A 25,557-nucleotide genomic window follows, 5' to 3' on the forward strand; every position below is an offset into this window, starting at 1 on the left:
ATCCTCTATTTTATTTGCTCTGTTTTGTTTTGTTTTGCCATTAAACTAAAAATGGGCTTTCAATAATATAAGATTCAAGTAATGAAATATTATCCTACTGCTGTGGTAGGAAAACCCACATCTTATTACCCTCTGAGAAAGAAGCCCCCCGGAGGACAGTGAGCACTGCATTGTGCAGATTAAAAGTTCACTATTTAAAAGGTGTCCCGGCATTAAATAATTCTCAGTAATTTCCTCCCCGCTTAATTTAATGTTATCACAAGGAATACGCCTGCTGGTTCACTAAGATAATCAACAGCTATTGAGATGATCATCTTGCCTATAATTACATTTAAAATGAAGATTATTTTAAAAGCAGAGCACTATGTATTGTGGTAGGTTTTCTTATTCATACCACTGCTGTATGAATTTCCCTGGATATCATCTTTGTAAGACAATTGGATTTGAGTTCAGTTTAAAATGTACTTGTTTTAGCATTTAATTCTGAAGAATCCTTTTTAAATTACCTGCAAATAGCAACTGCTCTCTATTAAGAACCAGAGGAACAGTTGAACACTTATATTTTCTTTAAACACAACTTTATAAAAAATGTAGTTGATGACTGATCGGTGTGTCTCTCTGCATAATTACACACACTCAAATGAGAATATTAACCCACTTTTTACTCATTAGTACCACACAGGTACACAGGCCCTAATCTAAAAACAAATAAAATAAATGGACTTAGAATTAATTCGCCAGTGAGTAATCAAGATTGTTTTAGGATAGAAAAAAAATAACGTGTAACTTTTCTAAAATTGCACTCAATAGGAGAAGAGAAATAGGAATATTATATTTTTATCTCTGAGATAAGCTATAATTACTCTGCTCTGTTTTTCTTCTCATATCAAGATTATGATACATTGCATCATCACAGATTTTTTTTAAAGATTTTACTTATTTATTTATCTTTAGAGGGGAAGGAGAGAGGGAGAGAAACATCAATGTATGGTTGCCTTTTGTGCATTCCCTGCTGGTAGTTGGCCTGCAAGGAACCGGCCTGCAACCCAGGCATGTGCCCTGACTGGGAATACAGATTTATTTATAAGCTTTTATTTGTTTATATGAGAGTTATTCTAAAATGGTTCCGAGAAAAATAAATACAGTTAATAAAAGTAAAAATAAGTACAAGATAAAAACAGAGCCAAAACAAAAGTAAGAAAATCAAGGCAAAGGGAATATAGGATGGAAAAAAATAAAACAAAACCTGAATAAAAAGATCATACAACATGTATGCTGTGAGATCCTGTTCACAAACTAGATGGGTTATATTGAATTGGCTCTGAGCTTCCTGCTTGCCAAGTCAAAAAGGTATGAGCAATTATTACAAAATTCATGTTGTTTATGAAGTAAAACAAGCCAAATTCTTAGATTAAGCACAGTTAGTGCCTGTAGAAAGAATGAGATTTCCCCATAGAGAGGATGCACATGACGAAAATAAATGGTCTTGTGGGCATACAACAATGTGCTCCGTGTTTCACAAGCAGTTTATATCACAGGGGTCCTTCGCGTAACCTAAGGCCTGCAGCTTCATAAAACACTCCTGTGATGACCTATAACGTGTCAGGTAATTATGCAGCTCTAGACTGATTTGACTTTACCAAAAGATAAAGTTGAGAGTAGCTTGAAAATTCAATTATGGTATATCGCCTTCTCAAAACTGAAACCACACCCTGCTCCCCGGGTGGAGAGAGAATCTAAGTTTGACTGGGACCCAGATTGACGGTACTGTGTGGACGTATTTGGATTTAGGTAGAGGTTGTCTCTACCTCAGGAGTCTTCCCCAGGGCCACAGTGCTTCCCTGCCCCTGCTCCCAGCACACTGTGCGTAAACGTATACAACAGCGGTTTTTGAACTTGGATGTGCATCAGAACCACTTGAAGGGCTTGTTAAGAGCACAGTGGCGAGGCCCCACCCTAGAGTTCCTAGTTCAGTAGGTCTGGGGTGGGTGCTGCAATGTACATTTTAAACACATTCCCAAGTGAGGCTGGTGGTGGTGCCAGAGCCAGACTCTGACAACCACTGATCTACTGCAAGAGTCAGCCAACTTTTTCTGTTAAGGACCAAAACCATAAACACTTTAGGTTTTGCAGGCCACGCAGTCTATGATGCACTACTCTGTATTTGTTATGCAAACACAGCCATAAACAATACTGAAAACAAATACATGTAAAACTATTTACAAAAACGGATGGTGCACTGGATTGGGCCCACGGGCTATAGCTCTCTGACCCCTGGTCTACACCAGCCTGCAGGGATCTGTAACCCCATGCACAGACCAAAGCGCTCTGCTCTACTACTGGCCTTGTCGTAGTGCCTGAAGGCTGCCAGCAAAGTGTCAAAGTTTTGGAAGTTCAAGTTCTTCAGGCGATGACGAACCGCTGCAACCAGGGCCCGCTGCCTATCCTTGCCTCGACGATATTCACCCGGGAGTCTATTGTAGATGAGATCATCAGCGCCTATCGAAGAGGAGGCAAAAAGTCTTTTATCAGAACTTGAATTTTGTCAATAGTATTCCCATCCTAAAGAAAGAGGGAGAGTGTGATCGAGCAACTTCTGTGAATGAAAGACCTCACACCTAACTCCAACACTATGTTCCAGCAGGATCAAATCTCGTATATAGAAAAGCACACAAAGTAATTGATAACAATTAATATTTCTGTTTTATGTGATTTCTCTGTTCAATGAAAAAAATCTGTAAGATAAGTTTGGGGGGGATCATGAGCCCTACTCAGCTGCCAAGTCCCATTCTTCACAGCGAAGGGCTGATTGCCTCTTAGCAGACATTTGTCTTCCACGCTGAGGACTGGAAAGCTGGGGTGATTCCATGGGGGGGTCACTCTGTATGCCACAGAGTTGACTGCACCTCTGGGAGCCCTTGTGAAAACCGGGCTAAAATTCCCCACTCCCTCCTAGTCTGCCTTCGGTCTTCGGATCAGGTTCCCATTTCTCAGCCCTGCTTCCCCCTATGCCACTACCAGCACCACTATCCCATCCACAGCTCCATTAAACTCGAGTCCTGACCCACAATGACCCCCCCGTTTTCTGGGAGCAATGACCTCCCCAATCCACCTGCTACATCCCCCCATCCCTGGCCACTGCTTCCATTTACACTTCATGACTTAAAGGAACTTCCCTGAATTACGACACAAAGAAAGTACAAACAGACACACAGCCTCCAAACCTATTCCTTGCCATTCTCTTTTGGAAAACATTCTTTGGATGTTAACGTTGACAGAAATCAGATTAGAGTTGACCGAGCTGCCTCAGTTACCGTGGCTTGGTGCATGTGACCAGAAGAGACCTTCCGCCTCTGTTGGTTTTCCTCTGACCTACACCCCTTCCCCTTCCTGTTTATTTGGAGTAGGGTCAGACTGGCAGTTGAATGTCATACCCTGGATAGATTAATTTAAATCACAACATTGGCTACAGTTCAAGGGCAACTAATATTTACACCTACTCTGTGCAAAGCTCTATATTAGGCTCTGTCAAGAGTCTCTTTTAACAGGTACTCATAGCATGTCTCAGTTTCTTATCACAAAATCAGAAGCTAATCAGGTATGCTCATGCATACTTAGAGTATAGGTGAGAAGCCCTCAACTGATGCTGGTGCCAGGAACTAGGCAAGTGCATCGGCCCAAGGCCACCTCCTATGGGATCGGCTACCACCAGACCACCCTGAAGAGCACAAAACACAAGGAAGGCTCTGGGAGAGTAAATCGAGAGAGTTAGGGGTGATTTTTGACAGATAAGCATGGCTTCCCCTCCTTCTCCACACTTCTTCCCCAGATATAAACCCTTTGGGTAACTATTTCTATGTAAGGAGGTCCTCACTCTTCTATGCAATGGATCTTGGTTGCACAGTTTTTATCTTCAGAGGCCTTCCCTCTCCACTAACATCCAAAGATAACCACTAATGGTCATTTTTCCAGCTCCACTCAGGTTTCCCACCACAACCCCAGCAGGTTTAAATGCCTGGTGAGTATGATGTAGGTTAATACCCGCTTCTGGCCTGGCCCTGAAAGACTGTTTATGAAGCACATGACAAATCACTTGCAGTTACTCAAGGGCCATGTCTGACCGCTGAAATCAGGAATGCAAACTCTGGCCCTAAGAGAGAGACCCATGTCCCAGCTATCACACCATGGCAGTCAGGAAAGCTGAGCACGTGCTGCAGTTGTATTCAGCCTACAGACAATCCCCTCCTGCACCACTGTGCACCTGCCCCGGACCCTCCTTTACGCTGCCTCTGCCCTGGTGCATTCCAGAAGCTGCCTTTGGGCTCTTCCTGCAAGCATCTTGACCAACGACTCCAGCTCCTAAGAAGAAGGCATCCTTTCTAATGCTGCCTTATTTCCCTAAGTTAGAATAAAGGAGAAATCCAAGCCTACTAAAGAAACCAATATATCCTGGAAGCAGGGAGACCCTGGAGTTCCCAAATAATAAATGCAATTTGTTGACCATAATAATAGCCACAAAATGTTAGAACCTAGAGGAAACCATGTCCATCCATGAGCTCCAGAAACAGTTCAGAGAGGGCACATAGTCTCCTTCCCCACTTACATTACCCAGCACCAAGGCTGGTACCATGCTTACATATTTTTTAAATTATTAATGTCAGTATCCTTCCTTTTCATTTTATAACACCATCTTATCATTCCAATGATAAGGATAACAGCGATCAGGAAACTTGCCAATGTTGTCCAAATGTCAAATGGATTCATGCTACACATTTTGGTGAAAAATGCACTGTGTGCTGGATCTGGAGGGTCTAACAGATAGCAAGCTAGAGCACATCCCACATGCAGCCTGCCCTCAGAGTTTACCATCACTCCCTACCCGGTTTCAGGCTAAATGATGAACCTACTAAATCATCTCTGTCCCCCTCTACAGGTGTAAAGAGCTGGAAGATAAACAGGCATCCATTTAACATATAACAGTTCATCTAAAAACAGAACCAAAACACAATCTCCTAATGTGGCAATCAATGATGCTCCAGAACTGTGTTGCATAAGCTCACATAAAAATGAATGTTTATTTTATGAGCGAGTGGCCTTTAGCTAAAATATTTTCAGTAGGAGTCCTTAAACTTCAGTGTATATAAGAGCCTACTAAGTCAGGCTAACCCAGAAACCCTGCATATTTAATAAAGTCCCAGAGTGATTTCTGCAGGCTTTATTTTGAAAACCACTGATACGCAGCCCAATCCTGATCATCTTTAGCATTGTTTTCCCCTTGGATGTCTGCGGTTTACATTGCTTAGAAAGAAAGACAAAACCTGGGTAAGTTTCCACAGCCACTTTATGTTCTGATTAGTGGATTCGCTGGTAGGAAGAAAGTGGCCCTTCATCATGCGATTGTAGGGTACAGTGCTTTCACAAACCGGCACATGCTTACAATTTACCTGGAAATACTCTTAAAACGCAGTTTTCTGATTTGGTAGATCTGGGGTGGAGCCTGAGAGTGTGCATTTCTAAGAAGCTTGCGGGGGGGGGGGGGGGGCCTGGGGGGGGTGCGGGGGGGGGGACACGAGTACTGCCAGGCTCCAGATCACAGACCTAGAGGAGCAAGGACCTAGCCCAACGTTTAATCCATGAGAAGGCCGCCTCACCTCACCTCGGCTTGTTTAACACAGGCCACATTTATTTTCTAAATAAAACTGTGAGCTTTAACTGACTGGAGGTATTCATCGCAAGGGCTTTAATCGGTGCCTATCTCAAACATAATGCGAAAACTATTTTTTCTTGTGCTACAAACTTTTCTCACTAATATTCATATGGTATTTTAAGCCTCTAAAATTTGAAGCTTTGAGAAGACACTGTGAACTTGACTGCATACCAGTTGGGGGGGAGGGGTTGTTGTTTGTTTTATAAGGAGAAAGTTGGTATATTTACCATAGTCCTCAGGACGGAGACAGGCTCCAAATGTGTGGTCTGGGGGAACATTCATTGTTTCTGCAATGCTATCAAAGAAAACAAATCCTGTAGTTAAAATACCCACCACATGCCATCCCTGGAATTTAAAATGTTGGCCATATGTTTTTAATAGCCCATATTTTCTCCTATAACCAGACTACAAAGATCAAACAGAAGTTCTCACAGATCTTTTCTCTAATCTTCCACTTGCGTTAACAATGGCTGAACGCTCTCACTGGCTTTCAGTAGCCCAGACTTGAAAAGAAAAACACAGGACATATCCAAAGCAGATTTATGGGAGTCTAGAGAGAAAGACAGCCAGAGACAGGGAAGAGAGAGAAAAATGTAACACAGTAAGTTAAATTTCTGAAATCCCAGAAATAAAGCTTTACACAAAATACAACCAGAGACACTGAAATTAGGAACAATCTGACAGTAACCAGAGGGGAGGCGGGAGGACATAATGGGAGGAAGAGGGGATGAGTTTTTCGGGAACATGTATAAAGGGCATGTGGACAAAACCGAGGGGGGTGGAATCAGGGGAGGGAGGTGGGGATGGTTGGGGTGGGAGGGGGAGTAATGGGGGGGAAATGCAGACAGCTATAATTGAACAACAATAAAATAATTTTTTTTTTAAATTCTCCCTCCCTCTTCTCCAAACGCCTTCTCCGTCCCACAGGAATCAGCACTTCCTGGGAGTCCCAAAACCTAAAGAAGCTGCTAGAGTCTCCAAGCAGGCACAAAAGGCTGGCTTCCTTATTTAATGGGTAGGAACTATTAAAACACAAACCAACATTTACTTCAAGAGTACTTTTTAAATTCGACCCACGGACACTGTCAATTCAAAGTTAATCGTAAACTCACGGATCTAAAACTTTTCCAAGCTTGTGTTGAAACTTTTCTTTGAAATCATCAACTCTCTTGGATACAATCTTTGCTCCTCTTTTCCTAGAAAATTAGAAAATTGTCAGGTATCTCCACTACCTAAAGTATTCCCAGCTGCCAAATATATACATGGTAAGGAGAATACAGTATAATTTAGACCATCAGAAAGATTAATCCAGTTTCAAAAGAAATTATATGCTAAAAAGAAAGCTCTGTGTTCATCCTTCTATCATTCTTATGTTCTGTTATAAGAGTAAGTTTATAATAGAATATATACTTTTGATAAAAGAGTAAGACAAGCAGACTTAAAAATTTTTCAGTAAACAAAACCAAATTGTTAATATTACAATATTATTATAAATGTAACTTTTAAAAAATTGCTAAAAGAAAATTAAGCATTGATTAAATAAATAAATAAATAAAGGATGTAAACAAAAACCATCTAGTAAGCAAATATAGAAGAAATTCTAATACTGTCTAGTAATGAAAGAAATGTAAAATTAAAAAGTGACACTTTTAATGTATTAAAGTACATAAGCATATATAGAGAGAGAGAGAAAGAAAAATATCTAAATAGGCAAAAAGTATAGTCAAACACTTGTAGATTATTACTGCAAATTGCTATAATCCTTTTGGAAATAATTTAGTAATATGATTCAAAAAGCATAAAAATGTCCATTCCCTTTTATCCACATCTGGGAACAAATCATAAGAAGATAATCCACACAAAAATTTAAAATGTGGAAAAGTTGTATTTATAAAAATGTTTGTAGCATCTTTGACTATAATGGAAAAAAGAAATGAATCTAAATGTTCAATCATGAAGGATGATTATATCATGTCATATTAACAAGAATACACAGCCCGAAATTTAAATGTTGTTTATGAAGCATACACAGCAATATAACATTATTTAATGTTAAGTGAAAAAGGATATAAAATGGAATTGCACTCAAATATAACCTATGCAAAAATCTACACAGGAAGCTACACTAGAAACAAGCACATTAAAAAGATAACAATGCAATTTTATTTTGCCAATTTTTGTAATATAATTTTGTTCTTCATTGTGATTAAATGAATAAGATCTCTTTTGAGAACTATAAAATTACAACACTACTATCTAATAATATTAAAATTAATAAGTTCTCTGTTGTTTTGCTGAGACTGAAAATAATGAATACAACATTCTTAAAGTTCATCTTCTTTTAAAACTCTTTCCTGTGCTATAGAACTATAGAGCTGAATAAATTTCTGGGGAAGAGTGACACTCTGTGGAGAAACAAAAAATGAACCACAAAGTGAGTCACCTCTAATTTCTCCATTTACATTTCATTAGTTCAAAAAGGAAAGAAAGAAAAGAATATGGTAAAGTGAGAATGATTTGAACAAATGAAGTGGATAATCTAAAAACCAGCTCCAAGAGACATAATTAGAAACATGGAAGAATGATATGCATGAGGACCTAAATCACGGAGTCTACCCCTTTCAGTTCAAGACTGTCTGGGTTAAGTTTGTGGGGGAATCAGGAAGTATCTGTGAGTAGCCACACATGTCAGAATATCAATCACTATAACATCATTACACGACCACACAGCATTTACTAACCGACTCAGAATAAAGTCCTTTGTGTGCCCATGAATTTTTTTTTTATCCAGAAACACACACACACACACCCCTATTGTTTGAAAATCCTGATTCTTCAAACCAAAAGTCATAAACAATATAAATAGAGGTAGTTTTACAGAGGAAATGTATCTCTTAAAAGTTCAGAATAAACTAAACTTATGTTAAAATAGTACATATAAAATTCAGAAGCCTTAAAAATGTAAACAAACATGCTTAACTTCAAGTTTATAATAGAAATCACACCCAAAAATAAAGTAGTGAGTTCTTTTTTTTTAAATCCAACAAAATGAAGGAATAAATATGATTATTTTAGCAATATGTATCCAATTAAGTTTCAAAATCCAAAAAGTAAGAACAAATAAAACACTGTTCCATAAACGATGTGTCCTTGGGGGTAGAGACAAGTTGAAAAGAAATGTGCTGTGCATCTTGCCTCCTTTTATAAATTAAATGTATTTTCATGTAGATATAATGAACAGATAGCATTGTACTAGCTTTTGGAGTACTCAGTGTATTTATCTATGACTATGCACAATCAGTGATAAATATGTCCTTATCAATAGGCTCTGCTCTTAGGACATTCTTAGGGACTACATTGTTGTTAATGTATTTATTTTATATCTTTTACAAATTGATATGTTTGGATTTCTAACCTTTCATAAGTGAATAAACTGCATTTGTCATCTCCCTTTGAGTATTAATTTCTGTATTATATTTAATTACAAATATCTATAATCCTTAAATATTTAAATCAGTTTTTCATGTTTTCCTTTATGGATAGTTTAAGCACTTTAATAATGATAAAGTAATGAATATTATATAGGATTTTCTCTTATGCCCAAAAGAGAACTATTTCATATGAATTTACTATAATATTGTAAAGTTCATTTTGCATTTGTGTTTTAGCATTATTGTTTTGAATAATTCGAGTATCAGAAACTCATTTAATTGGGGAGTAGGAAAGGAACAGAAATCATCGTTTCAGGTCTATGATCACAGAATCAAGTACCTGTAAACCTGATGTAGTGGTTAAGGGCAGCCCCTTGGAGACACACTGTCTGGGTTTCATTCTTACCCTAGTACTTCCTACCTACATGCTCTTGGGAAAATGATTTCATTTCTCTGTATGTTATTTTCTTTATCTGTAAAATGAGTAAAATAAAAATTATAGTACACCTACTCCATGGAGGTGTGGGTGGAATTAAATTAATAATAAATCCTTAACACTTTGCCTCAATAACTGGGAGCTGTGGTTTTCAGAGACCAGATGGGCAGGCTGGGTCACAAGTTGTTGGAATGTAACTTTGTGTCCACACTGGAGCCTGGAAACCTGGAGGGCCCAGTGTCTCCTTTAAAGAGGGCAGCAGGCAAAACAAATCCACTCCCACCCTGATGTCTAGAAGAAGTATAGGCCCAGTATATTGGTTTCCTGTGGCTACTGTAAAAAATATTACCACAAATTGGTGGCTTTAAGCAATGGAATGTATCCTCTAACAGTTCTGAAAGCCAGAAGCCTGAAATCAAGGTCTCAGCATGACTTCATTCCCACCAAAAGTTCTAGGGGAGACTCTGTTCATTGCCTCTTCCCACAGCGGGGCTGCTGGCATCCTGTGGCTCTCCGTGGCTTGAGGCCACATCACTCCAGTGGTCCTCCTCCACCTTCACTTCCCCTTCTCCTCTGTGTGTCTTCTCTTCTGTCTCAGATCTCCCTCTGCCTCTCCCTTATAAGGACACTTCTCATTGGATTTAGGGCCCATCCAGAGAAGTCCAAAATGATGTCTTCGTCCTAGGATCCTTAATTTAATTACATCTACAACACCTTTTTCCCCACAGAAGGTAACATTCAGAGGTTCTGGGAATTATCTGGACATATTTTTTCAACCTACTAGATCAGTATTCCCAATCTTCTGACTTTATAAACACAGTAAGAAATACGGATTTTTATGAGCAACTCCCATTGTTTAATCTCCCACTGTTTAACTGTTAGTTTAGGTATAAAATATAACACAAGTAATGAAAAACTAAGGAAGCGTTATTTCAGTTTTCTAGGGAAGTCATCATATATAGAACGAAGGTGTAAAAAGATCACAGTTTACAAGATTTAATCAGATGCTCAAGTGCCCAAATAACTACTAAACAACACTGAATGATAAATGACAGGTCAATTATACACGAGATGATTGTCTCTATAGACTTTGGAAAGGCCACCATCTTTAAGAAACATCAATAGGGTTGATCCCATAGATTAAAAATATGCGTATATGTCTTTATATTTGCTTGTAAAGGCAAAAGGTATCTTCAGAATGATACGTATGCACACACACACACACACACAAAGAGTCATGATTATCCCTGGGGGAACTGGACAGTTTGGAAGATAACATACTGTACATTTTTCTATTAATTTTATGTTTGAAACATTTCACTGAACTACCTCTTCAAAAAATAATTTTTTAGTCCATATGTCATGTATCTAACACTTGTCCAGGATACAGCACCATTAAACTCACATTTGTAGTTCGTGCAGCCAGTATGTTGTTTTTGCCATGGTGTGGCCATCACTGCAATGGGGTGTTGGGACCCCGTACAGGTTAAACCTATGGAAACTGGAAGGGTTATACTTTCGGTTCTTTGCTTCTCCTGTGGAAAGAAAGGGGAGATGTCTGCCTTAGGTGACAGAGATAACCTTGCCTTGAAGGAAGCACATTATGTTCTCATCGGCACTGAAAATGAGAGTGGAACAAAGAATGAAACTGTAACAGGGCAGGGACCTGCACACATTTGGCTACAGATGATAGAAGCATTCTCCCGTGAGAAGTGGGACATTGGTGGGACCGAGTGCGCTGTGTTACTATTTGGAAACTAAGTCGGGAAGTGATGTAGGAGAAAGTCATATTAATGATGAACCATGCAGGCCCAATTAGCGTTGCACAAATCCTGGAGGTCGGGGAGGTATAGCTTTGGGATGCAGCAGTCCTCTCTACTATGCTAGGATCTGAGAGGTAGGCGTTTTGTCATTGCTTTCATGGAGATTCGGTGACATCACCAGAATTCTGCAACCCCCATATTGTATGTGAAATAAATAAGTCACATGATTTTAATGAAATAACTCATGTGGGGTGACTGAAAGTTGAGAACCCAACAGGGAAGTCTTTGTATGTAAGACCTAATACCATAGTTTCTTCTTTTCAAGTTGCAAATGGCTGATTGCTTTCTATTTCTAGATAAGAAAGTGAGACTGAAACCAGAGATCAGATCAAAGGTTAAAATATAATGGAGGGGAGATATTCAGCCTCACCAGTAATCCAGACAATGTAAATAAAAGCAATCATGTGAAATCATAATTTGTCTCTCAGTTAAGTAACAAAAAAGGAGATTGGCAAAGTCACTATAGGAGAAGATGTGGGGAAGTGAAAACTGTCATACTCTGTGAGTATGAGGGTAAATTGGGGGAGCTATTCAGATGGACAGTTAGAAATTGCCCACCTGAATAAGGGGAAAAAGTGCAAATTTTCCCTAAGCGGGAAAGTTTCAAATGCTCAGAAATATAGGAATGTACCCTAAGGAAATAGATGATATTCACAAAGATACATAAACAATATTTTTTACTATTGAAAAATACTATATTGATACTGACATGAAAAGACAACAAAGACATCTCATACAATGGGGGTGCAGGAACAAACAGAAAAAGAAGTGCACACAGTGGGGAGCGAAACACACACACACACACACACACACGTGAATGAACAAAGAAAAACATCCATGAGAGTTTCATGTATGGAACATTGGAACCATGGGAGATATGCATTGTATTTTATACATTTCTCGGTAGCTTGCATTTTAAGTACATTTTATTGATTATGCTATTATTCTTGTCCCAATTTTTTCTCCTCTTTGACCCCCTCTGCCCAGTCCCCCCCCCTTCCCTCCGCTTAGTTCATGTCCATGGGTCGTGCATATAAGTTCTTTGGCTTCTCCATTTCCTATGCTGTTCTTAACATCCCCCTATTTTGTATCTACCAATTACGCTTCTTAATCCCTGTACCTCCCCCCTCCCAGCTGCTAACCCTCCATGTGATCCCCATTTCTGTGATTCTCTTCCTGTTCTAGTTGTTTGCTTAGTTTGTCTCTGGTTTTGGCTTTGGTTTTTAGATTCAGTTGTTAGTTGTGAGTTAGTTGTCATGCTAATGTTCATAGTTTTGATCTTCTATTTCTTAAATAAGTCCCTTTCATATTTCATATAATAAGGGTTTGGTGATCATGAACTCCTTTAGCTTTATCTTGTCTGGAAAGTACTTTATCTGCCCTTTAAGGAAATGATAGTTCTTCTGGATAGAGTAATCTTGGTTGTAGGTCTTTGCTTTCCATCACTTTGAATACTTCTTGCCAGTCCCTTCTTGCCTTCAAAGTTTGTTTTGAGAAATCAGCTGACAGTCTTATGGGAACTCTTCTGTAGGGTAACTCTTTGTTTTTCTCTTGCTGCTTGTAAGATTCTTTTTATCTTTAATCTTTGGCAGTTTAATTACAATGTGTCTTGGTGTTGTCCTGTTTGGGTCCAACTTGTTTAGGACTCTCTTTACTTCCTTGACCTATATGTCTAATTCCTTCCCTGAATTGGGGAAGTTTTCTTTCATTATTTTTTCAATTTCTTGCTCTTTCTCTCCTCCTTCTGGCATCACTATGATTTGGATGTTGGCATGTTTGGAGATGTCCCAGAGTCTTCTTATTCGCTTCTTGTTTTTTCGAATTCTCATTTCTTCATTCTGTTGTGCTTGACTGTTTATTTCTACCTTTTGTTCCAATTCCTTGACTTGAACCCTGGGTTCCTTCTCTTCACTGTTGGTTTCCTATGGATATTTCCTTTTTTTGAGCTTTCATTTATTTGTTTTTAGAGAGAGGGCAAGGGAGGGAGGAGAGAGGGAGAAAAACATCAATGTGTGATTGCCTCTCATGTGCCCCTACTGGGGACCTGGCCTGAAACCCAGGCATGTGCCCTGACTGGGAATCGAAACAGTGACCCTTTGGTTTGCAGCCCACACTCAATCCACTGAGCTATACCAGCCAAGATCCTGTGGATTTTTCTTTATTTCACTTAGTGTAGCCTTCATTTCTTCCCTTATACTTTTGCTGTACTCAACAAGATCTCTAAGCATCCTTATCACCAGTGTTTTAAACTCTGCATCTGATAGGTTGACTATTTCCATTTTAGTTAGTTCTTTTACTGGGGTTTTATTCTGTTCTTTCACTTAAGCCGTATTTCTTTGTCTCCTCAATTTGGCAGCCTCCCTTTGTTTGTTTCTGTGTACTAAATCTGCTTTGACTCCCTGTCTTAGCACACCTGTTACCTTGTATGGGCCTTAGGTAATCACCAGGGTGGGGCAGCCTGCTTCAGCACTTTGTGGCTTTGTCTGTGAGGGGGTGGTCAGAGAGGGGGCGAGGCTGGAGCCCGACTGGAGGCTTGTTCAGCACTCGCCCCACTTCCAGTCACTTAGGCAACTGGCGCCCCTCGAGCTGTTGCCCTGGTGGTGATTCCAAGTAGGTGGGTTTGTGTACATTCTAGGACCATGCAGGCCCTTTAAACAGTCTCACCTGAGAAACCTGCAGTTTCTCCCACAGCCCCAAACCTCACTGGTTTTTTTCAGCCAGAAGTTATGAGACTTTATTTTTCTGGCACTGGAACCCTGAGCACTATGGTCAGGCCTGTGGCTCCCTCCCCAGGTATCCAAAATGTGGGACCTTCTGTTCCGCCCACCATTGCCACCGCCAACACTACACTATGTCCTCTCCTCCCCATCTCCCTGTCTGCCCGTCCTACCCACCTGGATGAATACGTCTTCTTTAAATGCTTGATCATCTGACTCCCATACAATTTGATTTTCTGGTAGTTCTGGGTATTTTTTGTTTTGAAGTTAATTGTAACCCTACTTATGATTGTGCAAGGAGTCAAACCACATCTGCCTATGCCTCCATCTTGACCTGAAGTACATAGCTTGCATTTTATAAAAGAAATATCTATTACTTTCATAATGCTTAAAATTAAGTGTGTTTAAAAGAGGTTATAAATGCATAAAAACAGACACATAGATCAATGGAACAGCATAGAGAGCCCAGAAATAAGCCTATACCTTTATAGTCAATTAATAGTCAACAGAAGAAGTAAGCACATACAATGGGTTAAAGATAGTTTATTCAATAAACGATGTTGGGAAAACTGGACAGATACGTGCAGAAAAATGAAACTAGACCCAAAACTATAAAATTTCTAGAAGAAAACACAGGCAGTAAAATCACATTGTTTATACCAATATAGTTTGTTGATAGATCTCCTCAGACAAGGGAAACAAAAAAAAATAAACAAATGGGACATCAAACTAAAAAGGTGTTGCACAGCAAAGGAAAGAAAATTAAAAGACAACTCACCATATGGGAGAATGTATTTGCCAATAAATCTGATAAGGGAATAATATCCCAAATTCAAAGAGAACACAAAAAACTCAATATCCAAAAAACATACAATGCAATTAAAAATGGGCCAAATGCCCTGGCTTGTGTGGCTCAGTGTATTGGGTGCGGGCCTGTGAACCAAAAGGTTGACAGCTTAATTCCTGGTCAGGGCACATGCCTGGGTTGCAGGTCAGGTCCCCGGTTGCCGGTAGTGTTAGAGGCAACCACACACTGATGTTTCTCTCCCTCTCTTTTCCCCTCCCTTCCCCTCTCTCTAAAAATAAATGAATATTTTTTTAAAAAATAGGCGAAGGACCTGAATAGAAACTTCTGAAATAAGACATACAGATGGCCAATAGACATGTGAAAAGGTGTTCAACACCTCTAATCATCAGAGAAATGCAAATTAAAACAACAGAGAGATATTACAGATATTACCTCACAGCAGACAGAATGGCTATCATAAATAAAGCAACAAACAAGTGCTGGTGAGGATGTGAAGAAAGGGGAACCCCTTGCCCTGTTGGTGGGACTGCAGACTGGTGCAGCCACCGTGGAAAGCTGCGTGGAGATGCCTCAAAAAATTAAAAATGGAACTGCCTTATGACCCAACAATTCCAATTCTGGGAATTTATCTGGAGAAACCTGAAACACTAATTTGAAAGAACATAAGCACCCCTATGTTCACTGCAGTGTTATTTCTGATCGCCAAGATATGGAAGCAGCCCAAGTGTCCACCAGCAGATGAGTGGATAAAACAACTATGGGACATTTACGCAATGGGATACTACTCTGCTGTAAAAAAGAAAAGAAAATTTTACCCTTGTGACAGCATGGATGATCTGGAGAACATTAGGCTAAGTGAAATAAGTCAGTCAGAGAAAAACACCATATGATTTCACTCATATGAGGAATCTAATGAACAAACTGAAAAAGCAAAATAGAGACAGACTAATAGAAAGTAGGCTGACAGCTCTGTTGCCGGTGGGGTGGGGGGAGTAGGTTAGGGAGTAGAGGGATCTATCAAAAAAAGAAAGGACTCACGGACAAAGACAACAGTGTGGTGATTGCAGTGGGCAGGGGGTAAGGGAGATTAATGGTAATAGAAAAAATAAAGTAAGTAAATTTTTTAAAGAGGTTATAGATATAATTTATTGTTATTGAATAGTGTCACTGACATATTATTTCAAGTTAAAAAAATTTTAATGTGTACAGCAGGTTCCCCCAAATCATGGAGAATACGATCACATTTAACTAAAGATAGATCAGTGGATGCTGGGTTAGAGAGATGTTTAATGTATCTCTGGTGAAGGGCATTTCAAGGTTACATTTACTTTTTATTCATTTTTTAACATTTAAACTCTGCACAATATTATGTATCTTTATAATAAAAATTAAGTATTCTCACTATGAGAAAAATAAGGACAATATTTAAAAGATTGGATTTTATGACTTTTCAAGTGGCTTACGAAACTTCTATAAAAATCAGCACATGAAATTAATTTCAGTCATATTTCAGTCCATTTAAAACTCTTCAAAATATTGTTTTAAAATTGACACTCGCCTCCAATTGTTAGGTGCACATAAGAGATCTCATTTTAGGCTGTCTACATATATTCATCACATAGTTGTTTTTTAAAAAAACAACTAAAAGGCATTGGATTAGATTGTGTGACAGATGCTAAGCTTTTTCCAAAAAATGAATAAAACATTTTCACGTGAGAGGGTAGGAAGGAAGGAGAATAAAAGGAAGGGAAGAGTAGAGGGCAGAAAGGAAGAAAGGGAGGGAGAGTCAGAAAGTAAAGGGGTAGAAATACGGAGAGAAGTCAAGGTTGTGAGAAGGAACATGGTGACCAAGTTGGTGGAAGCAATGGCAGTCTGTATTGGGGGGGTAGAGACAATCTCAGGACTAAGAACATTAGAGAGTGCAGAGAGTGTAGAGAGAACCAGCAGAGACTGGTCATGAAAGAAGAGAATGGCAGGTTCCAGACAGAGAAACAGTGGGTATAGGAGACAAGTCCTAGCTATGAGCAAACGTTCAGAAGGAAGAGCACAGAGAGGGAGTAAGGTGTGAGATGGTGGTGGAGGAAGAAAAGTAAGGAAATAAAGAAGGTCTCTGACTGGTGTGGCTCAGTGGGTTGGGCATCTTCCCACAAAGTGAAAGGTCCCCAGTTCCGTTCCCAGTCAGTGCACTTGCTTGGGTTGCAGGCCAATCTTTCTCTCCCTCTCTCTCTCCTTCCCTTCCCCTCTCTCTAGAAATAAATAAATAAAATCTTAAAGTAAAATATAAAATACTAAAAAGAAATAAAGAAGGAGCAAGGGAGAGAGCTGCCTTAAGTCGCAGTCAGGGAAGAGTTGCTTCTAGCTAATGGAGGCTGAGTTTATGAATCATTCACGAAGCAGCAGCTTTCTGAGGACATACATTAGAGTCTAATTCTCAGTCCTCTATTATATCAGGATTCTACTTAACATCAACACATCAATGCTTAAGTTGTGTTTTACAGCACTAGAAACACCTAGTGCCTTTTAGCTGGAAACACCTAGTGCCTTTAGCCTTTAGAATAATTCTAGTAACAGGCTACTATTAATCAAGATGACTTAACACTACTCTTAATACTTATTGAGCCCTTACTGTATTCCAGGCACTATGCTAAGCATTTTGCAAGCACTCAGTACATCCTCACAATATTATTATCCAATTTAAGAGACTAGAATAGATGGTAATAGAATAAGTAAAACATCCAAGATCTAAAAGATGAGCTAGAATTTGAACCTGATATATCTGATTCAAAATTTGTTCACTTACCCACTACCCAATCAATATTCCTCATACAAAGCTAAGCACTTGGAATAATTCTAACATTTGAAAAAGAACAGTCTCTTNCCCCCGCCCCCCCCCCCCCCCCCCCCCCCCCCCCCCCCCCCCCCCCCCCCCCCCCCCCCCCCCCCCCCCCCCCCCCCCCCCCCCCCCCCCCCCCCCCCCCCCCCCCCCCGGGTTGGGAATATAAGACAGAAACCTGTACGTGAACAAGAATTAAATAAAAATTATATTAAAAAAAAAAAAAGAAAAAGAACAGTCTCTTAAAGCCTAACACCACTAAAACAGAATAACACTATCTAACATTTACTCTCTCTTACCTGTTTTTTCATTTTAATAATACATACATTTCTACATTTTATATACAAAATATGTAAGGTTATGTGTTCCCAGCTACCAAGGTTTAGGACTTATAAGAAACTGCTGTTATCTATTGATCACCCATTATACACCGGGCACTTAACTTTATGCACACTGTTTCTTCTATCCCTCTTCACAAATCTGAGAGTCCCATACCCTCGGGCTGATTTTACACTGAAGGACACTTACCCACATAATAGTCGTTGTGAGAAACAACATACAGATCATGTCCTTCCTGTCCTTCTTTAAATACTTCCTGATAGGATTTTGGTGGGTTCACCACAATGCTAGCGGGTATTTCTGAAGAAAGAATTAAACACATCAGTTTTAAGGTATTTTTCATCTATTTATATCTAAATTGACTAGAACAAATGACAACAAGGTAAGCTGATAGCATAAGCTATGTAGCCATGCTAGGAGAACACGTAGCCATGCTAGGAGAACACGTAGCCCTGCTAGGAGAACACGTAGCCCTGCTAGGAGAACACGTAACCATGCTAGGAGAACACAAAGCCATACAAATGAAGATTCATCAAGATAGACAGGACATAGCATGGATGTTACTATTCCAGGGACCCTCATTTGACCTGACTCACTTCCTAGAATTCGTATGAAGATCAGAACCCTGTATCAGGTAACCATTTAGGTTGTCCTGAGCCATATTTCAAGCCTGGTTAAATTCACAATTCTAAGAATCTCTAGACAATTTTTATTTTAGTTTGTTCCAGACTTCTCACCATGATCTAAGCAAATTTGAATCACAAATCAGTCTCAGAAATCCTGATGCCCTGAGGGGTAACTTGGTGCAAATTTTCACAGCTATAGACTGGAGCATACACCCTGAGTTTGTTTTGATCTGAATATCCATCTTCAAGGTAGCCAAAAGTACCAAGGAAATCACTAGATCAGAGCTATACCATGTTTCTTTAGCAGGTATTTTCCCAGGTTGGCCCCCAGTCTCCTAGACAGTGAATTATTTTGCTTTCATTGTTCTACATGATGATTTTTAAATACAATACCACTTACAAATTCCACTCTCCTCTTTCAACCTAAGAACATAGATGAATAATAACAATATATAATAGCATTATAAAGTAATTAATAAAAATTGAACATAATATTAACTAAATATATAATTACATTTATCATACATTAAATATATAATTATTATTATATTGTAATTTAAAAATATAATTCCGTTTATAATTTCACTCTTCCCTTTCAACCTAATCACTTGTTTTCTTTCTTTTGGACATTTGCCGAGAACTGAGGTCTGTAAACAGTTAAGAATACCAGCAGGTGGCCCTCCTCAAAATAATCCTGTAAAGTCCTGTAAAGCAGTACTTTCTGATCAATGAACCATTATGCTTATAAATACATATATACACATTATGGAGCATTCTTTCTATTATATATCTCAGTGAAGTACATGTAGACAGCACTTCCTTATCCATGAACTAATCATAGACACACTTATGATATTAATTACCGTAACGCCGTAATGCCGTGTCTACATAAATACAATTTGTAATGCTATTAAAGAGAAACAAAAAGATTTTTTTATCTGTTCTAAAATACACTTTCCATGTTTCCGTTTTTAATTTAAGAGCTGGTATGATACAGTACTACTGCAGATACTGCATTCCACGAGGCAGGCGTAATCTCTCTCCAGGGCAGATGGTACTGTGTTAAGCAGAAGAATCTAATAGACTTTTTCGTGAAAAAACGTCCTGGAGCAGAGCCTTAATGGGTTCAGAAAGACAAAGAGAACTGAATTTCTCTGCAAGATAAAGGTAGAATTTGAGTTCTCTTGTAAGGCCCTGGAGACGGGGTAGAAACCTGAAAAGGGCAGTAGAAGATAAATGTGAGAAACGTGTAAAGAAAGGCTCCCGAGGACATGCCAGGGGGCTAGACTTCAGAAGATATAATGGCCTGTGACCAATTAAATTATACGTTGTTGTTTGCTGAATGATGTGCTCCACTCCCTCATGAAATGAAAGTGCAAGTCTGCTCTGTGCACTGCCCACATTTGGTTAGCATGCAGACAGATTCTGTGGATGAGCGCGAGGGGGAGGAGGTGCCGCATTTGCCAAATTTATTTGCTCCACCATCTACTTTATGAAAGTTCCCTAAAAAGTTAAAAGTTGGGTACTCACATCCTCCTATAACCACATGAAAAAAAAAGAGCTCAAAGTTGTGACACTGGTGGAAATAAACCCCAGGGAGACCCATGCTCAGGGAAAAGGAATTGCAGCCTTCACAGCTGGTCCCAGAGTCAACTTGGTCCCCGACTCTCTTTCCTGTCTTTACGTCATTTCTACTCTGCTCACCGACTCTCCACTCCAAAGCTTGAAGTTTTACCTCCTGGCACATATAAACTTTAAGGATTCTGGGCCTAAAAGTAACTTTGTCATTATGATCCGTCTTTTCATTCTTCATTCATTATTGGCACCACCACCAAACACCACTCCGGTGGGATATTTAATCTAATTTTCTAGGAATTATTTTACCATCCCTCCTATTCCCTTTTTTTTTTCACTACCTCTGACGACTGCCGTTCCAAATGTCGTATTGAGTACATCCAAGCCTTTCGGTAATCCTGGCGATTGATCATGAGATTTTCCTAATGGTGCTCGTTGATTACTAAAATATATTGATTCCTTTTTATCTTTAATTTTCTGTTGAAATGTTGTAATAGGCTGTGGGTTTATCAATACCTTTGCCTAAAGAAATTATACAAAGCACTGATGTTAAGAACAAAAAGAAGTAAAAATTTGAATGCCAACACTCTAATTAACAGCTAGAAAGAAGAAAGTATGAGGGCAGAAAAATAAGTCCTCATCATTGCTTTGCTGTTTCAAAGAATTGTCCCAGTAGGGTCTATGAAGGTTAAACATGCCTAAACAGGAACTTTCAAAAGGGTTAAAGGTTTCAATGGGGTTGAAAGATTTATGAGAGGAGCTCCCAGGTACTTGACTTCAATATCCCAGAAACATGGGAATGGCCCTGGCTGGTGTAGCTCAGTGGACTGAGTGGCCCTGTGAATCAAACGGTCTCTGGCTCAATTCCAGTATGGGCTTATGACTGGATCCCCAGTTGTAGGCCAGATCCCCAGTTGTAGGCCAGATCCCCAGCTGGGGGCCTGTAATAGGCAATCAATTGGTGTCTCGTCCCTCTCTTTTTCCCTCCCCTCCCCTCACTCTAAATATAAGTAAATTTTTTAAACTTTTTTTAAAAAGTGGGAGTGACAAGCAGAGGAACCACATGACTTCCACAAGCTTTCTTCTGAATCTAGACTGTCTATTCAATGAACAGCAAATAACATTCAGGCCCCACCTCCACTCATTCAATGTATAATGTATCTAAGCATTCTGGCACTTTCTGACTTTTTTCAAACTATAAAAAAACAGTTTATTTAGAAAGTTGAAGTAGAAGTGAGCTGTAGAAGAAATGGGATCAGGAAACAAGTTAAAGAGGCAAATGCAGGACCCTTGGAGCTTGTGAGAGAGAAAGGTAAAGGTAAGACTAGAGAGGAGAAGGAGGAAAAGGAGAAACACAATTTTTTTTAAGTGCTCAAGATTAAGGGTGAAAAGGAGATTGGGACTGTGATTTCACTAATTCCTCATTTTTGCATTTTTATCTTGGTAAATTAGTAGTAATATACATAGAAAAAAAGAAAAAAGGTACCGGTACTGAAATTTTAGAACTTATTCCATGTGTCAGATAAGGGGCAATTTGAGGATCATTTGCCCTTCCATAAAACACTCTCTCGGCTCCAGCAGGTGGATATCTGAAGTTGAAAAATTTTTTTGCCTCAGGTGGCGTAATTGGCTACAAACAGTAAGACAAGAAAACAGAATTAAGTACAGTTTTTAAAATATTAGGAATGATTTATATCAGCGATTTTTCAACCGTTATACTGCAAGAATTCTTAAAACATGCAATACCTGACTATTTAGTCAGAGGCACTGATCTGTTTTTCCTTAGATTGTCAAATAAAAAAATGACAACAGACAACACAATATAGCTATCCAATGTGAATGAATCAAAATTATACCTATTTTGTCAGATTGGCAAAAATATATATATTTTGTTGTATGCCACAGAATTTTAGTAATTAGTTTATGTGTGGCATGAGATGAAAAAGGTTGAAAATTGCTGATCTACACCATTCAATGAACACCTTTTATTGCATGTGTATAGCAAGCACCTGGGGACCTAAACCTCCAAATAATAAAATTTTCTGAAATTTGGGGTTTTTTAATGGAAATAAACAATTTATTTTAATAGTTATATTTAGCCCTGGCTGGTGTGGCTCAGTGGATTGTGTGCTAGCCTACAAACTGAAAAGCTGCTGGTTTGATTCCCACATAGGACTCAGGCCTGGATTGTGGGCCAAGTCCCCACTTGGGGCATGTGAAAGGCAACCAGTGGATGTTTCTCTCACACACTGATGTTTCTCTCCCTCTCTTTCTCCCTCCCTCTCTCTAAAAATCACAGGAAATCATAGAAATGGAATTTTCACTTCCTTGAACAAAGTTAACAAAAGGCCTTAAAATACACTGAAGAGCCCTGGCTGGTGTGACTCAATGGATTGAGTGCTGGATTCTGAACCAAAAGGTCTCAGTCAGGGCACATGCCTTGGTTGTGGGCCAGGTCCCCAGTTAGGGCCATGGGAGAAACAACGGGTTGATGTATCCCTTGCACATCAACATTTCTCTCCCTCTCTCCCTCCCTTTCTCTCCATAAAAATAAATAAATAAAATATTTTTAAAAATACAGTAAAGAATACAAATCCACACCCACATGTAATGTAGTAGATTACATCTGAACAACTTTCATAAGGAATGTTGAGAGTTGTCTATCTTCTAATGTTCACATGCAAGGCAAAAATATAAACACAAATGCATATTAAAAATGCTCACCCTGGGAAGTTTTTCAGTCAAGCAGGTTGCAACTCTGTATCCAATCGGAATAACTTTCCCTGCCTAAGGGAGGAAAAAAAACCATAGTTGATGATGGGGGTGGGGTAAGGAAGGGGAGTCTGTAGGGAACATTTTCGAGAGCGAAATTTATTTCAAATTTGGCCTGTGCTCCTAATGTTACAAAAGTTACTTTCAGCTATTGAACATAATTAAGGAAAAAAGTAAGAACAAATTGCAAATCTAAAGCAATCTTGATAAATAATATGGACATTCAATGTTAAGTGTATATATATATATAAGCATGTTTTTACAGTGCTAGCATTGTAATCCAACTGTAGGACCTCTGTGAGAAGCTGAGGGGTTCAGCTTTCAGAAATAACCTTGTTGGAGTCCCTATCGGTACAATGGGAACAGGGCTGCATTCAAGCTAAACTCAAGATAAAATGTTATGTAATTCTGACTATGTGTGGGTGTTTGTGGGTGAGTGTATTTCCACCAACCTCAGAACTTTTGGCAACTGAAAACCTGTCACTCAAGGCCCAGTGAATGCTCTTTGTTCATTTAATTCTAACTTGGATCTTATCTGTCCTTCTTTGCCGAAGGCCAAGATTATAACTGTTCATTCCCAGAAATGCACTTTTTATCTATTTCCCCTTTTATCATTTCAGGACAGCTAGGAGTCTTCGATCTCAGCTGGTTGCTCTGGTCTGGTGCAGAGGTCTTGTCCTGGGAATTTTTCCTCTGCCATTCTTTAGAGCTAGGGTGTCCTTTGCTCCCATCTTTGCCTCCTTTTGGGTTTATTCCCCATTTTACTGAAGAAAATTCTTTAGTCATTCCCTAAGAAAGAATGCATAAAAAGCCAATTTTTGATTCCTTATATCCTCGAAAGTGTTTTCATTCTACTCTTACATATGGTTATTAGTTTGGCCAAGCATAAAATTCAAGGGAGCAAATAATTTTTTTCTGAATTTTGATGGCATTATGTCAATGTCCTTTAAAAGATGGTCTTGCTGTTGAGAAGTCTGATGCAGTTCTGAAGTTCGTTTTATCATATGTGACTTTTTTTCCCTCCCCTATGGAAGTATTTAGAAACATCTCTGTATCCTTAGTTATCAGAAATTTCACAATAATTTTGTAGTACAGGTCTTCTTTTTCCTCTTTTATTTGGTTTGATCCTCAATTAACTCCTTGCAATTTTGATTTGTATTCTTCACTTCAAGGAAATTTTGCCGCATTCCTTTGATAACCTTCTCCACCTTATTTTATCTTTCTTTCGGAGACTACTATTAATCAAATGTTTCCTATTTGGGGGGAGGGGCAGGAGTTTAAGTAATAGTGGCAAGATTTATTAGAGTGAAAGGAGATAGTACAACCTTGGAGAGGCAGAGGGCAGGCAGGCTACAGTAGCAGCTGTGTGGACTCAGAAAAGGAAGTTACAGAGGCAAAAAGGAGAGTCCTCTGCTGCTGCCTGCTGCTTACCTGGTTGCAAGTCTTGTGGGGCCCTTGGAGTTCAGGACAAAAGAGGCGAAGAGTATGTACCAGGGAGAAGGGAGCAGGCAGGCTCCAGGGAGAATGTGCCTGTTTCCCAATATTTCTTCTCTTTTTGTTTTAATGCCTGGGAAGTGTCTTTGATTTCACCCTCCTATGCCCTTTTGAATTTTTATTTAGAAAATCATGTTTAAGTGATGGGGAACTAATGAGTTGGAAAATTTTAGTTTAGATAATAGTTAATTAGCTTTGTAATCAATGCCTGTAACAAGCTATTGTTTCCAGAATTGAAGGTGTGACCCACCCTGACTCCAGAAGACCATAAGCAGTCCCACCTTGGTGCCCCAGGAGGACTGCAAGCCATCAGGATGGTGTCTGAGCCATCGTGCTCCAGGGTGAGACTCCACAGCCTGGGACACAGATGAAAAAATGCTGCAGCTTTTACCTGATTAACTTTTCTTCTGGATTCCAAACCCCTTACTTACACTTTCTTCTCCTTGTAACAAGGGTTGGTTTAAAATGGACTTTAAGACAGTCTGTTAGGGCACAAACCCGCCATCTTCTCAGATCACTGGCCATCCGAATGAAGCCCCTATAAAGATTCAACCCTTGTCTCTGCTTATTGGTTCTGGTAGTGACAGGCAGCAAGAACGCCAGCTTTTCTGGTTTCAGAAGTTCTAAATTTTCTTCCTTCTCTGGTTGTTCTTTCAAAAATTCCAATCTTGTTTTATGGATGCAATATCTTTTATCTCTCAGGTTATCTTTTATGTTTACATTTCCCTCTGTTCCTACTGTATTTGTGTAAATATTTTCTGTTACTTTGTTTTGACCCCTCTGTTTCAAGTTGGAGTCTGACTGATCCTATTAAAAAGTTAGATTCACAAAGACGATTAGTTGCTCTGAGTCTGTTGTAGGACTTGTTGGTTCTTGGGGTTTCCTATAGGTGATCCCATTATCAGCCTGTATTATCTGGGGCTTGATGTCTTTGTGGCCCAAAAGCACTTTGGGAAAATAAATCCACAATTTTGGTGGAAGTGAGTGGGAGCTGGT

At 39.2% G+C, this 25,557-nt stretch overlaps 1 protein-coding gene across 1 annotated transcript in view; it reads right to left on the reverse strand.

The window, feature by feature from the left end:
* EFHB (EF-hand domain family member B) overlaps positions 1-25,557 on the reverse strand; it is a 47,513-nt gene that overhangs the window by 11,092 nt on the left and 10,864 nt on the right. Inside the window, exons 2-9 of the mRNA XM_037070844.1 lie at positions 23,020-23,082; positions 21,782-21,925; positions 20,637-20,817; positions 18,284-18,394; positions 10,980-11,109; positions 6,820-6,903; positions 5,935-6,002; positions 2,345-2,499 (exon numbers count right to left, since the gene is read on the reverse strand). Coding sequence (XP_036926739.1) covers positions 2,345-2,499; positions 5,935-6,002; positions 6,820-6,903; positions 10,980-11,109; positions 18,284-18,394; positions 20,637-20,817; positions 21,782-21,925; positions 23,020-23,082 — 936 coding nt within the window. The remainder of the gene's footprint in view (positions 1-2,344; positions 2,500-5,934; positions 6,003-6,819; positions 6,904-10,979; positions 11,110-18,283; positions 18,395-20,636; positions 20,818-21,781; positions 21,926-23,019; positions 23,083-25,557) is intronic.

Source organism: Sturnira hondurensis, unplaced genomic scaffold, assembly GCF_014824575.4.
Source record: "Sturnira hondurensis isolate 20B ecotype Veracruz unplaced genomic scaffold, ASM1482457v3 Scaffold0019006, whole genome shotgun sequence".
Classification (NCBI taxonomy): Eukaryota; Metazoa; Chordata; class Mammalia; order Chiroptera; family Phyllostomidae; genus Sturnira; species Sturnira hondurensis.